The 16,520-nt window shown below is 37.1% G+C and overlaps 2 protein-coding genes across 2 annotated transcripts; one reads left to right on the top strand and one right to left on the bottom strand.

Moving 5' to 3' along the window:
* Positions 1 to 709: 709 nt before the first annotated feature.
* On the top strand, positions 710 to 7,355 carry Smp_022540.1 (hypothetical protein; the record flags this gene model as incomplete). Its single annotated transcript, XM_018800007.1, has 7 exons — positions 710 to 777; positions 843 to 953; positions 990 to 1,156; positions 1,189 to 1,320; positions 6,359 to 6,749; positions 6,794 to 6,839; positions 7,265 to 7,355. Exons 2-7 carry the CDS (start codon positions 923 to 925, stop codon positions 7,353 to 7,355), a joined length of 858 nt encoding a protein of 285 aa, XP_018653864.1. The 5' UTR covers positions 710 to 777; positions 843 to 922.
* A 5,539-nt stretch (positions 7,356 to 12,894) lies between these two features.
* Smp_022520 (hypothetical protein) lies at positions 12,895 to 15,283 on the bottom strand (the record flags this gene model as incomplete). Its single annotated transcript, XM_018800006.1, has 2 exons — positions 12,895 to 12,946; positions 15,102 to 15,283. 2 exons carry the CDS (start codon positions 15,281 to 15,283, stop codon positions 12,895 to 12,897), a joined length of 234 nt encoding a protein of 77 aa, XP_018653863.1.
* Between the last annotated feature and the right edge of the window lie 1,237 nt (positions 15,284 to 16,520).

The following is a 16,520-nucleotide window of genomic DNA, read 5'->3' as shown; positions in this document are numbered from 1 at the left end:
AAGAATAGGCTTGACAGATACACGCTCGTACCTTACGGTCCTTCGCTTGGAAAAGCTCTGGCAGACGTATGTTCTGTGCCTTCCCATTGCCATCACTACTGTCCCTATTATTACCATTCTTACTGCCGTAGTTGTTGCTGTCATCATCGTCACTACAACTACCATCAGCCCATCTAGCTGATCAATATTGTTTACATTTACTAATTCCATCCGTCACCTCAATATCCTTATTCGTATAATCCTTCATATGACAACAACTCAGTTTTCTGCCTGTCAATGTGATAGTTGTGGGTCTTAGAAACTCCAGTGTTCTAAAAACATTGACCCGTAACTAATTCTTACACACCCTAGTGTTAGCAGAGCCAAGTGGCTAGATATCATACATTGGGCAATACCGAAGACATGAGACCACACAGTAATATCAAACAATGAGTGGAAATTAATCAGTTGGTTTATATAAGCTCATCATAAACAAAGAAGATAGAAATACAAGAGGAAACAGGCTCGAAATAGGAACATCTCTGTTAATATTTAAAGCCTTTCAGATAGAGAAGCTACGCAAAATGGACTGAATAAATTGAAGACCAATTGCACATGAACACTCAACTCCACTCCTAATATCCTTTTTCTGTTTGCTAGTCCGACTTTAAATAGTTTATGTGTACTGCAAATATTGAACAGGTGCGTAGCTGAACTCAGCCCAAATTGAAAATATTGCTTCCTTTGACGATTGTGGAAGTCAGTCGTTTAGGCTCGAAACCATTTTGAGATCTGAAGGTAAGTGGTTTCTGGTGTTTTACTTCGGTTTTGGTTTATATTCGTTTGCTTTCATTTCTTCGCAGCTGACTGTACTTTCGGACGCAATATCACCTTTAATTGCTGGTAGGATACATATTAATCACACCGATTGCTTTACTACAGAATGGATGAAAAAACTCCTCTAGTAACTGCTGGTAATTGTCCTTTCAAACAAAATTCTTAACAAATAGATACCCATGTTGGACGCTCCGTTATCAAACCAGTCATTGAGCGGGCAGTTACCAATGATGGGGATTCCCAAGCCACAGTGAATTGCCAAGTCTGCAGGCAAGTCATTACTTTCATTCCTCGTGAAAAGCAAATGGTGGTTCGATGTCCACATTGTTCCGAGGCGACGGTACTTACTTCATCCTCTAACGTATTTTCTAGCCTATTAAAGGTCCACCAACTGGGAAACAGTATGTTAGATGCCCTTGCAATTGCTTACTTGTCTGCAATGAATCCACAAGCAAAGTTGGTTGTCCTCGACCGGAATGTCAGAAAGTTATTGTTATTCGTGAAGTAAGTAGGTCACACTTCCCTACTTATTTTTCTTGAATTGCACATGTAATTGAGCTAAATTTGCTTATTGTTGGTGTCACTTAGCGTGAACTCCATTTCAGTGGAAGTATTTTATGGTGAGCGGTTTGACACTGTTATACTAATTGCTACCGACGACAACGTTGTACCAAAATACTAGCTATTTGCGGGTAAATGCTGAGTAAGTTTCGGATCGATCCTCAAATAGATAATTATGCGTACGTCAGGTAACGTTACTTTACACGGTATCCTTACCATCTGACTGCTATGGCAAGATTTATCTGTTTACTTATGTTTCTGAAAGTAGGATCCTAGATGTAGTTATCAACAACATTATAATACCATAGACTGCCACACTATCAAAACAGCTAAAATAGACTAAAGTATTTGAAATATTAATAGTATTGAAGATAGAGACTATGCGTAGGTGATACAGTGCTCAAAAAATAAATGTTACTCTTCACTCTTCGTTCCCATTTTTTTTCTTTTGAATATTTAATTCTCATTCCTGTTAATGTCTCCATTATTTTCTCATGTGATTAACCTCGTGGCATTTTATTTTATGCCGACAGTTGTCTAATCGTTGTAGGGAGCTGCATGATGCTTTGCTAAACCTAGCAGTCGCTTCGAATGGAACAAACTCGTTTATTTTGTGGTTAGTTAAAACGTTAGTTTTTTAAGGCTTAGTGTCGAGCTTAGTTATTCTCAACGCAGGGCTTAAAACATTGATCGATTGACTGATGTTATCACATAACATTATTAAAGCCAATTAAAAATATCAAGACTTCCCAAAGTGGTAGAATTAGTAGCAATATCAGTAGGAGTAGAAAATATTAATGTTGACTGTGATTTGACAAGAGAGTTTATTGTATAAGGAGACATCATAAGATTGTTTAAAGTTCAGCATCTAGCAGATTAAAAGCGAGTGCATCTGCTCAAAATATTATTACTGACCCGTAATTAATAAGTGTCTATTAACCATTCATATGGCTATTTCGTGGGTCTAAACATCCCAAGTATCCATCATGGTCACCAGCTAGCACCAAAATATTTGTCAAACAACTATTGTTAGGATAGTTTGTCAATTACCACTGAATGGAATGATCTGTTCGGCGCGTAAAAAGTGATCATGATAATATTTAATATCAGCTATTCCCTCGCTTTGATTGCGCCACCTAATATAGCAACATGTAGAAGACCTGGCTAATATTTGCTCGTTTATCGATGCTTCGACTTCGCTGCTTAGTTACTCTCAAACCTCAAGAGAGGTGGACACAAGTGAAGCATGCTTTTCCAATGAACATATAGAAAATGGACTCGAAATCAAATGTGGATCTATAAGGTGTTGTAGATGTCACCTGCATGACAGTCTAGAGCCTTATTAAAGCCTATCTGTTATCCAAACTGCGCCTAATTACAAAGATTTAAGGGGGTGATTTTAAGTGGTGTATGTATATGTCATACTTGTTCAAATGTAGCGTTTTGTAGCGGCAAGCTGGCGATAAATTTTTTGACTAAAATTAATTTGAGAAGCACAAGTCACACAGGAACTTAATGTGACGATCTGTTTTTTAAGGAAGTAATCTACAGTCTTGGTCTTCGAAATAATTCTGTCTTATGTTAAAACTTAATTACTTAGTGGTTGTTCAGGTAGTATATGGATATATAAAAAGTCATAGCTTACTGGGACGATCGGATCTTATAGTCATTTTACTTGGGTAACGTGCTCTAACTACTTGAACGGGTTTAGGCGCATAATTTTTCCCACTACAAGGACTTCTGAGGGCATTTTATGTTAGATCACAAGGTTTGTATGTTGAAAGACCAAATACCCATGTTAAATCAATGAAAACATAAAAATATTTGTTGTTCTAGTCTCATACAGCCGCCTCATCTTGATCAGCACTATTACCAAACGTGAGTGAAAATGGCGCTTAACTAGACAAATGATTAGATAGCTACTTAATGGCTAACATCTAATCTTAAACCAACATGTGGGCAGGTTCCACATAAACCTTTTCTATTGAATCCATTAATGAGTTGACTAGCTACTTATTTGTAATAAGAACTGTGGAAACCTTTTTTAGCTTATGATGAAGCGTCAAATAAACCGATTAAAAAAACCCTATAAACCATAGCTAATGTAAAGAGGTGATTTTGACCCTGCTGTAGCTTATCATATATAGTCTTCTTTGGAAACAACAGTAAACACAGTACGATAAAGTCAGGGTTGAGAGAAAGTCATCCGGTTTGTTTTATTACTCATTCTAACTATTTGGTGTATGCTTGATCCTGAGTAATCATAACCTAGGTTTTCGTTTATTTTCCATATATCATTACTACATACCAGTTAACATTGTTTTTGTCCATTTGTATTTCACTAAATTACTTTTAGAAAGCAATCTTTTAGTTTTCGTTGCCTTCTGTTCTGCTATATCGTCTCATGTCAACATAACATCAGTTCGGCAGGTTCTGGATAACCATTATTGGTTGTCGTCTTCATATGGCTTTCTCTGAGTTCATTAAGCTAATCCTCATGTCCTCCCATCGCCGACGTTTGTTTTCTGACCAAAATAGGCAGTCTACACAGTGAATAGAGGTGTTGGTTAGCAGTATTCCAAGTTTTCCTACATAGATTGACTGGGTTTTTCTTCGAAGTTTAGGAGCTGAACATATTTCCAATTGATTAATCTTGACCATCGATTGTCCTAATTCGAAAAAAACTGCTGTGATCACCACAGGAGAACCAGTTTGAGCAATGTGACTTTCCAGATTTCGACCTTTGTAATTGTCTAACTGTTGTCTAGAATTAAAAAATAAAAAACGTAGAAGTCTAGTGGGTGTCAGTCGAAGATCAACAGTCGTCAGGTTTCGAAACTAAGGCATAATTAATGACACCCAACTGTGCTGACAGTGACATTGTTTGTCAGGGAAGGGCGCACTAAATCAGTCAAATAAAGGATGTATTTTTGGAAATGGTCGAATCATAACTTAAGACTAACCGTTAACTGAAATAATTATACTAGTATCCATGTCAGCTGCTTATTTTTCCAATTTTCACCTAATCTCATCGTAGATATACTGACAAGTTATTCTCTCGAACGCTGACTCAATGATTGATTTCCCGTTTGGAGAATCGTTTGTCAACTTCAAGTGTACAGATACCGTAGTTCTGTTTGATAAGAAGTTGACCTTTTAAAAGTTGTTCTTTGCTTAAATCCTCTTTTCACCTCATGAACCTCATTTCAGACCTATATACGGCGTGGCAACTGAGTTCAATAAATTGTTGTTCTGTATCCTACGCCACATTTTTACGTTTCTGACTGTTAACCTCAAATGTGGCTGTATTTATTACTCATTTTTAAGGTTAGGTTCAGCTGTTTAGCTCATTTCACTTCGTTTAGAATGATAAATTCGTTATTTATGACAGCGGCATACTTGAGCTTGATCGAAATCAAGGTGTATGCACGTCCAGTTTATCTTCAGCTAATTGCACTCTAGTTTGTTTGACCTCAAAAATAATTATGTCAAGTAGCATATTAAGACTGACAATTATTGCTGTCAGAAATGACATGTAATCTGCGTAAACTTTCAGAAAACAATCCGTGTTTCATTGAGATTGGTAGTTGTACGATGCCCAATATGTCATCGAAGATAGGAAATACTGTTCAGAATTCACCGTTATACTTATAGGGCTTCTGTCGTTTAAAAGGTAAAATACAACTAACGATAGATGACCTGAAAATCTATAGATATTGACCATCGTCTCCTCATCCTTTTTTTAAATAGACTAGGATCACAGAATAGTCAGTGATAAGGTTAAATGAATATTTTTAGTTAGTTATAAGTTTGTTTTTGTATTAAATGAAATAGTTAAAATATACAGTGCTTCGATCCAGTTATTGTGAATTTCCTATCATTTCATCACATTGTAAATTCAGAATGGTATTTTCTCACCTCTTACCTCATGTGAAAAGTTTAATTTATCATATTTTGTTTCATAAGGATGTAAAAATATAATATATTATAGGTAGGGTAATTGAAATATAGTAATTGGTCAAGGCTAGATCAATTTAATTATACTTTTCAGTTTAAATATGTTCTTGTATGTACACATAGTTATAGTTGTATAGTTCTACCAGACAAGTATTATTCAAACAGTCAGTAGTGATAAACATGTTGATTAACTATGAATCATTTTTAGAATTAGTGTTAACCACAACTACTAGATGTGTGTGGTAATGCATATTATCTTAGTTTTTCGTTTGGAGATAAAATGTATTGACGTTAGTTTTTAAGTAATGAAGACACGGCGAGTCCACCTAGGGGAGTTGGAAAACCCTGATTCCAAACCAATCGTGTACATGGGCTCCAGTATCCTGAGGGAACAAATGGCGTATGAATCAATCGTTGGTCACCGGATACCATGGAACTGCATCTTCTTACGATGCTCCACTGCCTTGTGGATCAGATCTTTAGGTCAAAGGCTCGGGGTATGGTCCCCTAAGAAAACCACCTGCTTCGGTCTGGGCACCCGGGCAGTATCACAGCCCTCACACAAATCAAATGAGATTTGTGAGGCGCATATGTATCTGGTGCTTCCTTGTACCAATATGTATGTGTTTAAATAAATAAATAAAAATAAGTAATGAACTGGATGTATTCATGTAAAAGTTTGTGCACTCGGCTTTAAAGCACTGTTTTTTGTGAAGGCTACTGTCCAATTACTCGGGATAAAATAGATAGGACAATACTCCAAAGTGTGACCCATTTAAGATCCAAGTACTTTACTCGACCACCGCTTACTTTATGCATGCGTATAAGCAATTCAGAAGCAGACGAGTACTAATCAGGTATTTTCCTATTAAGCTGTTACAGATGGCTGCGCTTACACTAACTAGTTTTGTCTCACACAGGCATCATAATTTCTAGTATTTGTAGCCATTCTTTACTTTTGTTGGTGTCGATTATTCGTATGATTATACATTTATTTTCCACCTTGTTTTTGGTTTTATAATAGGAAGATGGTGTGGGCTTTATGGGTGGTAGCAATAGGTTTTTACAGGGTCCAGCTACACATGGAACGTTTGGTACTCCTCAAAGTCTACGTCTGTCGTGCGGTAATTGTAATTCACCATTTTCCATACCATCACCCGAATCTCATTCGTTTGGACGTATGAATGCGTCTACTGCACTTCTATCTGGCAGGAACCCTTCCAATGCTGCAGGACTTATAACCGCAAGATGTCCACATTGTCATAAAGTTACATCTGTTGGTCCAGCCTTTGCTCGTGCACACTGGATAGGTTATAGTGTACTTGCTATCATTGCTATTATCATAGCTATTAGTGTAACTGCAGGGACAGCTGAAGCTGCGATAGGAAACAATGCTCTGTACTTCCTTTGGTCAAGTTAGTCTATAATCTTGGTTATTTGGTATTAATCTTTTCATAAGTTGCATGTCATTATCATAACAGTTCAGACCACTTACCAGCTCTAAGGTTGGTCTTTCTTCTAAAGCCTTTTATTATGGTGAATATTCAGTGATAGGAAAATTACCTACATATATTATTATATTTTATTTGCAACAAATAACAGGTTACCATTGCTGCACATATTAGTACTCAGTATATATTGCGATCGATGCTTACTCTGCCACTAATCGTTCATTGCAGACCACCTCTTTAAATTAATCATATTAGCAACTTCTTAATTTATACTGGCCATGTTAGGCAACTAAGTAAGCTGTTTCATCCAGTTTTCTATGGAATCATGGATAGGCACTTGTGAATAAAACGAAGTTGCATTACTTTAGGTGATATTGAAGTTAAGAGAATGTTTGTATATATTGGGACGAGTCAGTAAATGTTAACATTTCGAAGCAATAATCTTTGTAACTTGGTGCTATGATCTACAGATATTTTAGCTATTTTCATTTAACACATTATTTACCAACTCTGGGAATGATGGCGAAAGGTGGTGAGGCTGTTGGTTCACGGCATGAATATGTGGAATAATGTGTACCTCAATAGGGTTTATTAATTATCCATGACTCTCCTGGTTGGTTTTTAAAAAGTATACAACTCAGTGGCCTGACACGTGGTGATCTCGCTGTGGTTTTCTATCAGCCCGTTATTTATAAACAGTGTAGAGCCTGGCACATGTGCATTAGTCCAAGTTGCTACACCACATCAGCACAGCGAAATGATTACCAAGTGGTAGTAAGAGCCCCCGAATGCCTTATTACGGTCGAAGGTGAAGAGTGCTCTTCACGAAATACAGCCACTACCAAGGAAGTTCTACTGGCTGCCTTCTCGTGACGAGGGTGTTGTTTACGAACTTGAGAGGACGAAAAGAAAATGTCTGGCTTTTAAACCGAGTTGATAGGTATGGAGGATCCACCTGGAGGAGTTGGAAAATCCTGATTCCAAACCAATGGTGCACATGGGCCCCAGTATCCTGAGATGGAAGATTGTTGTGCAATACCGTGGGTCATTTGACATACCCCACTCCACTATTATAACTATCATTGCTAGTGGCCTTATTTAATATAATAATATATTTCTGTCGGGGCAGGTACACGACATATTTACAGGGATGATCTACAAGTTGCGTAATTCGTTGGCTGACAGTATGCTTCCCAACTGGGGTCGTTAAATAGATAAAACCAATAAAAGTGAATAACAGTACATTCGTGCAGATGTCTGGGAGTATTAATGATTGGGTTTATGTTTTAGTATTGCAATGAGTACAGTCTTCAAAATATTTTCCAAAGTGGCATCGCGTCCACATTACACACCAGACCCAATCTCGAGATAATTATGTTAGAATTCTGGTCTTGCTAAGTATTTACGCAACACATTTTTCAAAGTTTATGGTTGTTATCAAGTAGATTCGTAGAGCGCTTGGTGGGAGTCGTGACGTTGAGGAAACGCGTACGTCAAGTTTGTTCCAGGCGTCAGGAGAACCATAGCTGTGCACTCAGAGATGGGTTCAGAGAAAAAGAGAAACAGAGGAGCGGAGAAGCACTTGAATACGGACGCTAAGCAATGCTTAACATTTTGTAGTGGAACAAATAGAGGCATGATAAATTAGTAGATTAAATCCATACCAGCTCTTGTTGATGGAGTGAAATATAATTAGAGCCTCTAAATGAGAGAACGCCGTAATAAAGGACAATGAGTTGTGATGTTTATCAAGGTGGATCGGGTTCAAATGATGGGAGAGAATTCGAGGTCTGAAGACCTCAGAACTCACTCGGTAAACACCTTATTTTTGCTATTTTATTTTTCGCGCCAAAAGCGCTCTTTTCACCTCCACGTCGCGTTTCCCATTTGGAAAAATCTTAGGCGCTCTTAGTCCGATGTGTCTTTTAGTATGCTATTTTGTATCGCTTCTCAGTGATAGTTTTGTGTTGTATATCCACGTTTAATTTGTGCCTGTTGGATCGCTTGTGCTTCTGACTGATCGCGGAATGTATTTGTTCTCTATTCGAACTTCGTCTAGTTAATAAGGCTCGGATGCATCAGAATACTTAGCTTATTGGTCGTTAGTCACAATTCTTTGTTCCGTTCGCAGACTAGGTGATTTCGTAATCGCTTCAAACATAGCAAAATTTGGCGATGGGGATGGGATGCAAACATGGATACTTCAATAGTGGAAATATTACTCGAGCAGCAGCTGAAACCTGTATAAATGTTGACAGATATCAAGATTTGGCCCCCCTTACAGTCTAGAACATTTAATGCAACCACAGTACCATCAGTGAACAGCATCGCAAATAACATTTCTGAATTTCCTTTTGATCCTGATGCCAACGTGTCATTTGACGTGTGGTTCGGGCGTTATGAAAGATTATTTAGATTTGATTTTGCTAATCATGTGGATGACGGCAAGCATACGGAGCAACATTTTTAATCGAGCGAACTCAAGTTGTAGTGGTTACCCAAGAATGGACTTTCAAGTAACATTTCTTACATCACGGTTGTTATAACTTCATCACTTAATCTACAATTTCGTTTTGAGTGCTATTTTCTGCCTTTTCCAATTTATATAAGGCCAATTGAGGTCATAGCATTTATGTTTTGGCGTACTATTATCTGCATGCATATTATCTCATCTTGACTAAGTTCTTTCACGGGTTCACTAGCAAGTCTTTCATGAGCTGAAATTGGGAATTTCCTTCAGGCACCCTTGTAAAATGAGGTCATGCCCAATACGAGGTCATCATCAAGTAGTCTGAAGTCTGTCATCACGTCGCATCCCATCCTTCTATATAATAAGAAGTCAGGTTTGGGAAGACTGTCATCATACGGCGGCCTTGGGATTCGGAGAATCAACCTACTTGTGGTTCTCTCAGCCCTTTCTAACAGTTCAGTGTCTTGTTTAACGCAGGCGATGACTTGTTCGTAACACTCGAGTTTAAGACGAACGAGAGCCATGTCACTTTGAGGCTTTTAACTTCAAATATAGATAAAGTTTGCTCTTAATGTGGGTTTTAGTCATTCATTTGCAAACCTTTGGTGTAGGCCTTATTTCTTCCCTGTTTATATTTCATTGATATATTCGTTATATACCATAAAATGTCTGAATCGATACAGGATGAAAACAAGGAACATAAGCATAACATATCACCGTTAGAGATGGAAACTGTTATGACCATGAAACACCAACTCGGAAATTTTGATATTGGTGACCTTAAGTTGCTGCTTGTTGAAAGTGAGCGTTTCTTCACGAGGCCGAAATCTGACGAAATCCCATGCTGAGATTCACGCTATATGTTCACTCCTTTAGTTTCCGAAAAATACCGCAACGTGATTTTCAGTCTCACAACGTCACAACTGCAAACCAATTTAATACCTGAGAGGATGTGCCGTCTTTCTTCATGAGGCAGCCAAAGAATCCAAAGTCCTTTCTAAATAGATATATCGGATTGCGAATGCAAACGATCCGTGTTGAATTCGCTGACTGAAGGTCAATTTCAAGCCCATATTCTCATCTGCAGTCTCCAATTGCAGAAGTTCAGTGACATCAGAACATGCTTGCCTAGTCGTTTGGACCAAGGTCTCGAACTGACACTCTATGCCATTGCAAATGAATATTGTCGACCACCAACGTTGATGATCTATGTCGAATGATTGGAGGCCTACTCGAGTTAGACGGGAACGGTGTAACAAACAAACTAACTTCGGAGTCACATCTCGCGATCAGTACCTTACGTGGATTGCCTCATCGACGCATCGAGGGACCATGGATGCTCTGAAGACTGTACAACACAAAGGACGTTATTACAGGAATACATTAGTTAAAGTAGATACAAGCGAAAGTAGAACCACTGCCGCATAAGCCAGTCCATGGCGTATGATTAACTGATGCGTGTTGATTGTCCTTGACGTTGACGGAGATCGATGATCTGATCGATATTTAGTGACCCAACTGCCGGATGATTCGGCTAGGGTTCAGTGACATTTCACTGGCCCTACGATATCAACGTCTAATGAATCCGCCGCATGACACTACGATGGTCCAGCATGGTGGTTCTGATCTTACTGAAGCACATGTAATCTAACAACTACCCAACCCGTCTAAATCTGCCCCAGCTATACCGAGTCTAATGCAACGGGCGAAAACAAATCCTCCTGCTCTATGCTGGCATTATGGTGAACAGCACTATGTTCGAAGCTGCCCTTAAAAAGTGCATCGGCTCAGGAAATGTAAAGCTGTGGGCCATAAAGAGGGATTTTGCCAAAATAAGAAGCCCAATAGCTCCAGAAGTACGAGAAAGCCTGGACCAACATTATTTCGTAGGAGAGGAAAAAGCCAGAAAATTTAGAGTCAGGGTCCAAACTTCAAGTGATAAAAAAGAGAGAGGTGTTGGGGATTTGAGATCCCCAAAATTCACTTCGATAATACCATATTTTTATAGGTTCGATAGAAAATTACAAAAATATAGTACCTATTTTACAAATGTAGTTAAATATTTATGGAAATCATAAAAATCGTTACATCTCCGAACAGTCCTTACTTCTAATTCCGTCATGTTTTTTTGAGTCATGAAGACCTAACATCCCCAACAGGAGTGGACCCTAAAGAAAACCACCTGCCTCGGTTTGGGCACCCGGGAAGCATTCCAGCCCTCACGCAAATCGAATGATGAAGTGTAGCGCATGTGTATCCGGTACTTCCGTGTACCAATATTTATGTGTTTAAAGAAATAAATAAATTGATAGTAAGAAGTCATTGGGAATAGAGAATATGACTCGAAAAGTATGAATTCGTAGAATGAAAGGTTAGACATAGGTTACTTAGTAGAGATTTAGTTTTCCCAGGTATTTCTACTAATCAGTTAGATACACCTATTGAGACAGAAAAAAGCCATCTTCGTTATGTGAACGCTCAAGAAGACACGTCTACCCTTAGCGACCGACCGGCTTTTACTCGGAATGTATTGTTTAGTACACTTTGTCATGATTTTATATTACCTTACTGATCGTGTAATTCTTCATCTGTCAAAAGTATTGTGTTTGAACTGAGTAGTTTAAGCGGTTTGGAGTGTAGTTTTTCTACCGAAATCCTTTCAAAGCTTTGCACCATTCACATAGATATTGGCAGCAACAGTTATTCGTTTATTCTCATATTTTATTGAGTTATTTCCTTCTAATTACAATTAATAACTTCGGAAACTCCCTCTCTTATTTCTGTTTGAACAGTTCTTTATCTGGTCGCTTTAGTTCTCTTGTCGCGTGCGGTAGTTTTCATGATCATGCCAGTTAGTTCAGTCGAAGTACCTACTTTACAAATCTAGTTAAATATTTATGGAAATCATAAAAATCGTTACATCTCCGAACTGTCCTTACTTTTAATTCCGTCATGTTTTTTTATTACCATATTGCTGATTTTTGATGAGTTGTCAATTTCGACAAGGTAATTGCTAATCCTTTGAAAACTGAACTGATCACCAAGATCATATTAATTTATTTTTACATTGGACTGATCACTATTCAATTAGTAATTTCAAAATTGTATCATCGATAAACATGCATATTGTTAACATTTTATTTGTGTTCTAAAAAGACATTTGAATTGTATACATTCACGTATATTGAAGTCATCATAATTCCTATTTAAAGTGAAGGTAATGTTATAACTTTTATTTTCATTATCTGAATACGGTCACCCATCTTATACAGGAAACCACTGTGAATTACACGCATGTAAATGTCTATTTCTACACTGAAATTAATGCACAACCAACCGGTTGTGTATCATGTTTTACACACTGTCGATTACTCATTTGTATAACAATCGCATCATGTTGTAGCCTCTTATATGTGTATTCTACACAGCCCCGGTCTTCGTTAAATAATCATTTATTTTCTCCTAATTATTAATTATATTTATGAAGTTCAGCTGTTTATTGATATGTACGATTTTATTTGTTACTCCATTTATTTTACAATCGATGACTTTATATTTTCTGATCGAATTTTTGTTATTTAGTGACGACTAATCAGATAGTGTATGGCTGTTACATTATAGCCTTTAAAAAAATCATAGTTATGAGTGAAAATCAGCTTGGTCATAAAGTTTATTTTCATGATCCTTGGTCCTGAATGTATATATCTTAAGTGACTGATTGTTGTTGTTATTACTGATGTTTAAAATTTTGGAACTTCCACGAACTATAACCAGACTGTGTCCAGGATTTGATCACTCATCGATTTCGGTATCATTGGTCCACAAAAATGAGTTGATGGGCCTTGTATAAATTCAAAAGTTAATGGGCATGTAAACGAGTATTGTTGGTCAAATCGGACTGTTTATTTGTTTAACGGTGTTGCATTTTCATCTTTTAGGTTTCGTATTGCAATACTGATATATTCTTATCGTTTTGAGCAGTTGGATAGTTTTTAAACTATATATAAATGGGACTCAAAATTATATAAATGGACCTATATTTGTTAGTGTTGGATTAGCCTATGGTTGAAGAAACCACAACCCTCGATAGTATTGTCTGGAAATATGCGAAATAGTGACTGGGGGAACTTGGCACATTATATCAAAGCCCTTTATAATAGCGTTTGAACTCAAATGTCTCATCAGCGTACAAGAATGAATTCTCATGATGTTTCCAAGACTTCGAAACGTATAGATCGGTTTAACTTCATCACCGCACTCATTTTTTGACATTAAGGAAATTCATCATGGTCTTTAGATAGACCCAATATACATGGTAGTTAACGGAAGGTTGGATGAACACTTCGAAGTTGACATTGATTGTATTTTACTCGTCGTTGACGGAAGATAATTTTCAGTGAAACCATGAACCGGTCTAGTTTAGACTATTGAAAACCTGAGAGGACTGGACAGTAAAGGACTCAACAAAGCTCATCTGCGACTCTGCAAGCGGGAATTGAGCCTACAACCTTCAGTCTTGCACGCAAACGCTTGGTCTCCAGACCACGGTGTTAAGTGCTTCTAGGTTTTCAATGAAATTCAACAATCCTCACAACTCCTTACTGATAGTTTTTAGTCCGGAAAATATTGCATGTAAATGTTCTCTTTTTTGGATCAACTAACATATATAAACAACCATTTTTATGTATGACTTCCAAGTCCACATCACGACTAACAAATAAATTTATAATCAGTATAATGACTTCTGGATTACAATTCTGCAATCAAATAAGCGGTGAGAAGATACTAGCTAACATAATTCCTTTTAGAAGTTGGTTATTCCTTGGAACCTAGCCAGGGAAAACGACTATTAGTGTAGCCACTAAAGCTCCAAATTAAAACAGCATTTCTTAAGACTTCATCAGTTTTCAGTCCTAAAGATTTGCGGTACTGTGATATTTAAGAGTATTTGAATTATAGTATAAACTAGTAATCCCAGAAACGACACAATTTAATCAAGAAGTACTAGATAAACACGAACGAATGTATCGTATTTGGAATTCAAAATCAAGCAACTATTAGCTCGTTCAAACGCCAGTTACACTTAGTATAATAAGCATAAATTGCACAGCAGAAAGCAGTCAAATTCGATTGGTTGTTTCACATGATTATGAGAAGTAACTTATTAAACCTATGGAGAAATAATAGCATTTTCGAAATCGTCTATATCACTGTAAATGGGACAAATATTATTCGACAAATATTGCTTCAGCTTGGACTATGCACTAGCATAATCAACCATCTTCTAGATAATAAGTAATGTCTATGACAAGACACTGGGTGCGAATGTATATGATAATTTTCTTATCAAGATAACTTAGTATATAGCCACGTCGGCTACTATTCAGTTTCGGTTTAATGGATTCAAAAATTATATGGTTACAACCCAGGAACAGATCGCTAACTGGTATCAGATCATCGTTTCATTTGTAAACTAGACGAACTGACTAACATTTCCATAAACGCAAATCCACATCGTATCTTCACAAGTTTGACGAAAGTAATAAAACGAATTCCTAAAGTAAGTATTTACCTAACTTTATTGTTTTCATGTTATTTTGGAATCCCATCGTATGATAATTTGGTCGATAAAATAATGACACCAGTCAAACTACCTTATGTTGAAATAAAAAAATGATTACTTAGTCATCAATAGTAAGATTGTAGTCGATTCTGTACTTGCGATACAATGAAACTAAGAAACTCATCAAAAGTGAACAAATCAAGTCTGCCACACCTTATAATTGGGCAAAGAAAATCAACGCGGATTGTGAAAAGTTAGGAAGAATAAAATATTGAGTACATACGCACTGTTGCACTCCATTTCAATATGTAATAACTCTTGACATCTCAGTGTCTGGGCAGGCAACTTACACGACTCAAGTAGCGAAATATTTTTGTTTTGACTCATCCACTGTCGAAGAGGAGGTGACATCGGTTGAGTCTTATTTCTTTCAAGCTGTTTGTGCTTATCCTCAATATCCTTCATAATGGTCCAGCTATGCTCCAGAGATATCCATGACAGAAATGTCATTGACTTATTTAAATCTTGCAGTCTTAACTTTCATATATCACACTAAAATCATATCACAGGACGTACTCCCATCTTGCATAAGCATTCTAACAATTTTTTAAATGTAACTCACTAAGCACAAGCTGGTGTACTAGACCTTGAGCGACGCTGTGTGTAGCCTAGTGCAGTGGGGTTTGAATATGGAGCCTAATGGTTAAGAGCCAAAAGTTTCAACAACTACGCCAACATCCAAGTAACTGGATATCTCGCTAGGAAGACAGGTTGATTTGTACCAAGCTTCTTAAATCTCGTTGACCTACAATTTTCAAAGGCGACACAGGTTATGACTGATGAGCTGGTTTACTTTACTGCTTTGAACCAAATCTCGACAAAACGTCTTAGAGCATCGTCATCAATTCCAATTTTATTGTTATTTAAATCCAGTTAACAGATTTAACAAAACAACCACTGAGACTGTATGGCCTTGTTTTGGGGACAAACGACCTTCGAAAAGATTTGAATGATTCCTACCCATAATTGATAGAAAGCTTTTTTTCGGTACAAAAGTATTGGTTCGATCATATGATAAGTCATGAACCTACAATCGAGCAAGTTGGAATCCGCTGAAAATCTTGTCAACGAAGCTGATATTATTCAGTGAATGTCCTAGTAAAAAGCACTGCACTGTTGTTATTTATTTATTAACATTTCTGTCATTTCGAAATACGTGAGGAACTCACAAGCGCTTCAAGTTTGTTCTATAAGCTTGAGGTGAATCTACTCATCGGTTTATGATGCACTCTGAAGTTGATTACATTTTGTGTTAAACTGATAGCAAACCTCTGGATCTAACATAGATTCATATTTTCAAACAGCATTTTGTAAAACTGGCCTCAAACGAATTTAAAATACTCAACCTTTCAGTTAAAATGTAAGTATTAGTGATGAAAATACAGCTAATTATGGCATTCTAACCATTACTACGAAGTTTCAGGAGACAATCTATGCTCAGTCGAATGACATACAGGAAAAAATCAGTTTCCTTGTTTATTTCAATAAAATATTTGCACATGCAAGATTTAAAACGAAATAGGTATAGATTAAACGTTATTTTTTGGACAATAGACAATCGATCAAGGGCACAATCCCATTTTATGAACTGTGAATGGATTCATTTCATTGAACATTCTATTAACTGTTTAGTTTTTGTTTG

Source organism: Schistosoma mansoni, chromosome W (genome assembly GCF_000237925.1).
Source record: "Schistosoma mansoni strain Puerto Rico chromosome W, complete genome".
Classification (NCBI taxonomy): Eukaryota; Metazoa; Platyhelminthes; class Trematoda; order Strigeidida; family Schistosomatidae; genus Schistosoma; species Schistosoma mansoni.
The sequence above is the reverse complement of the archived record's forward strand: the minus strand, read 5'-3'. Positions and strand labels throughout refer to the sequence as shown.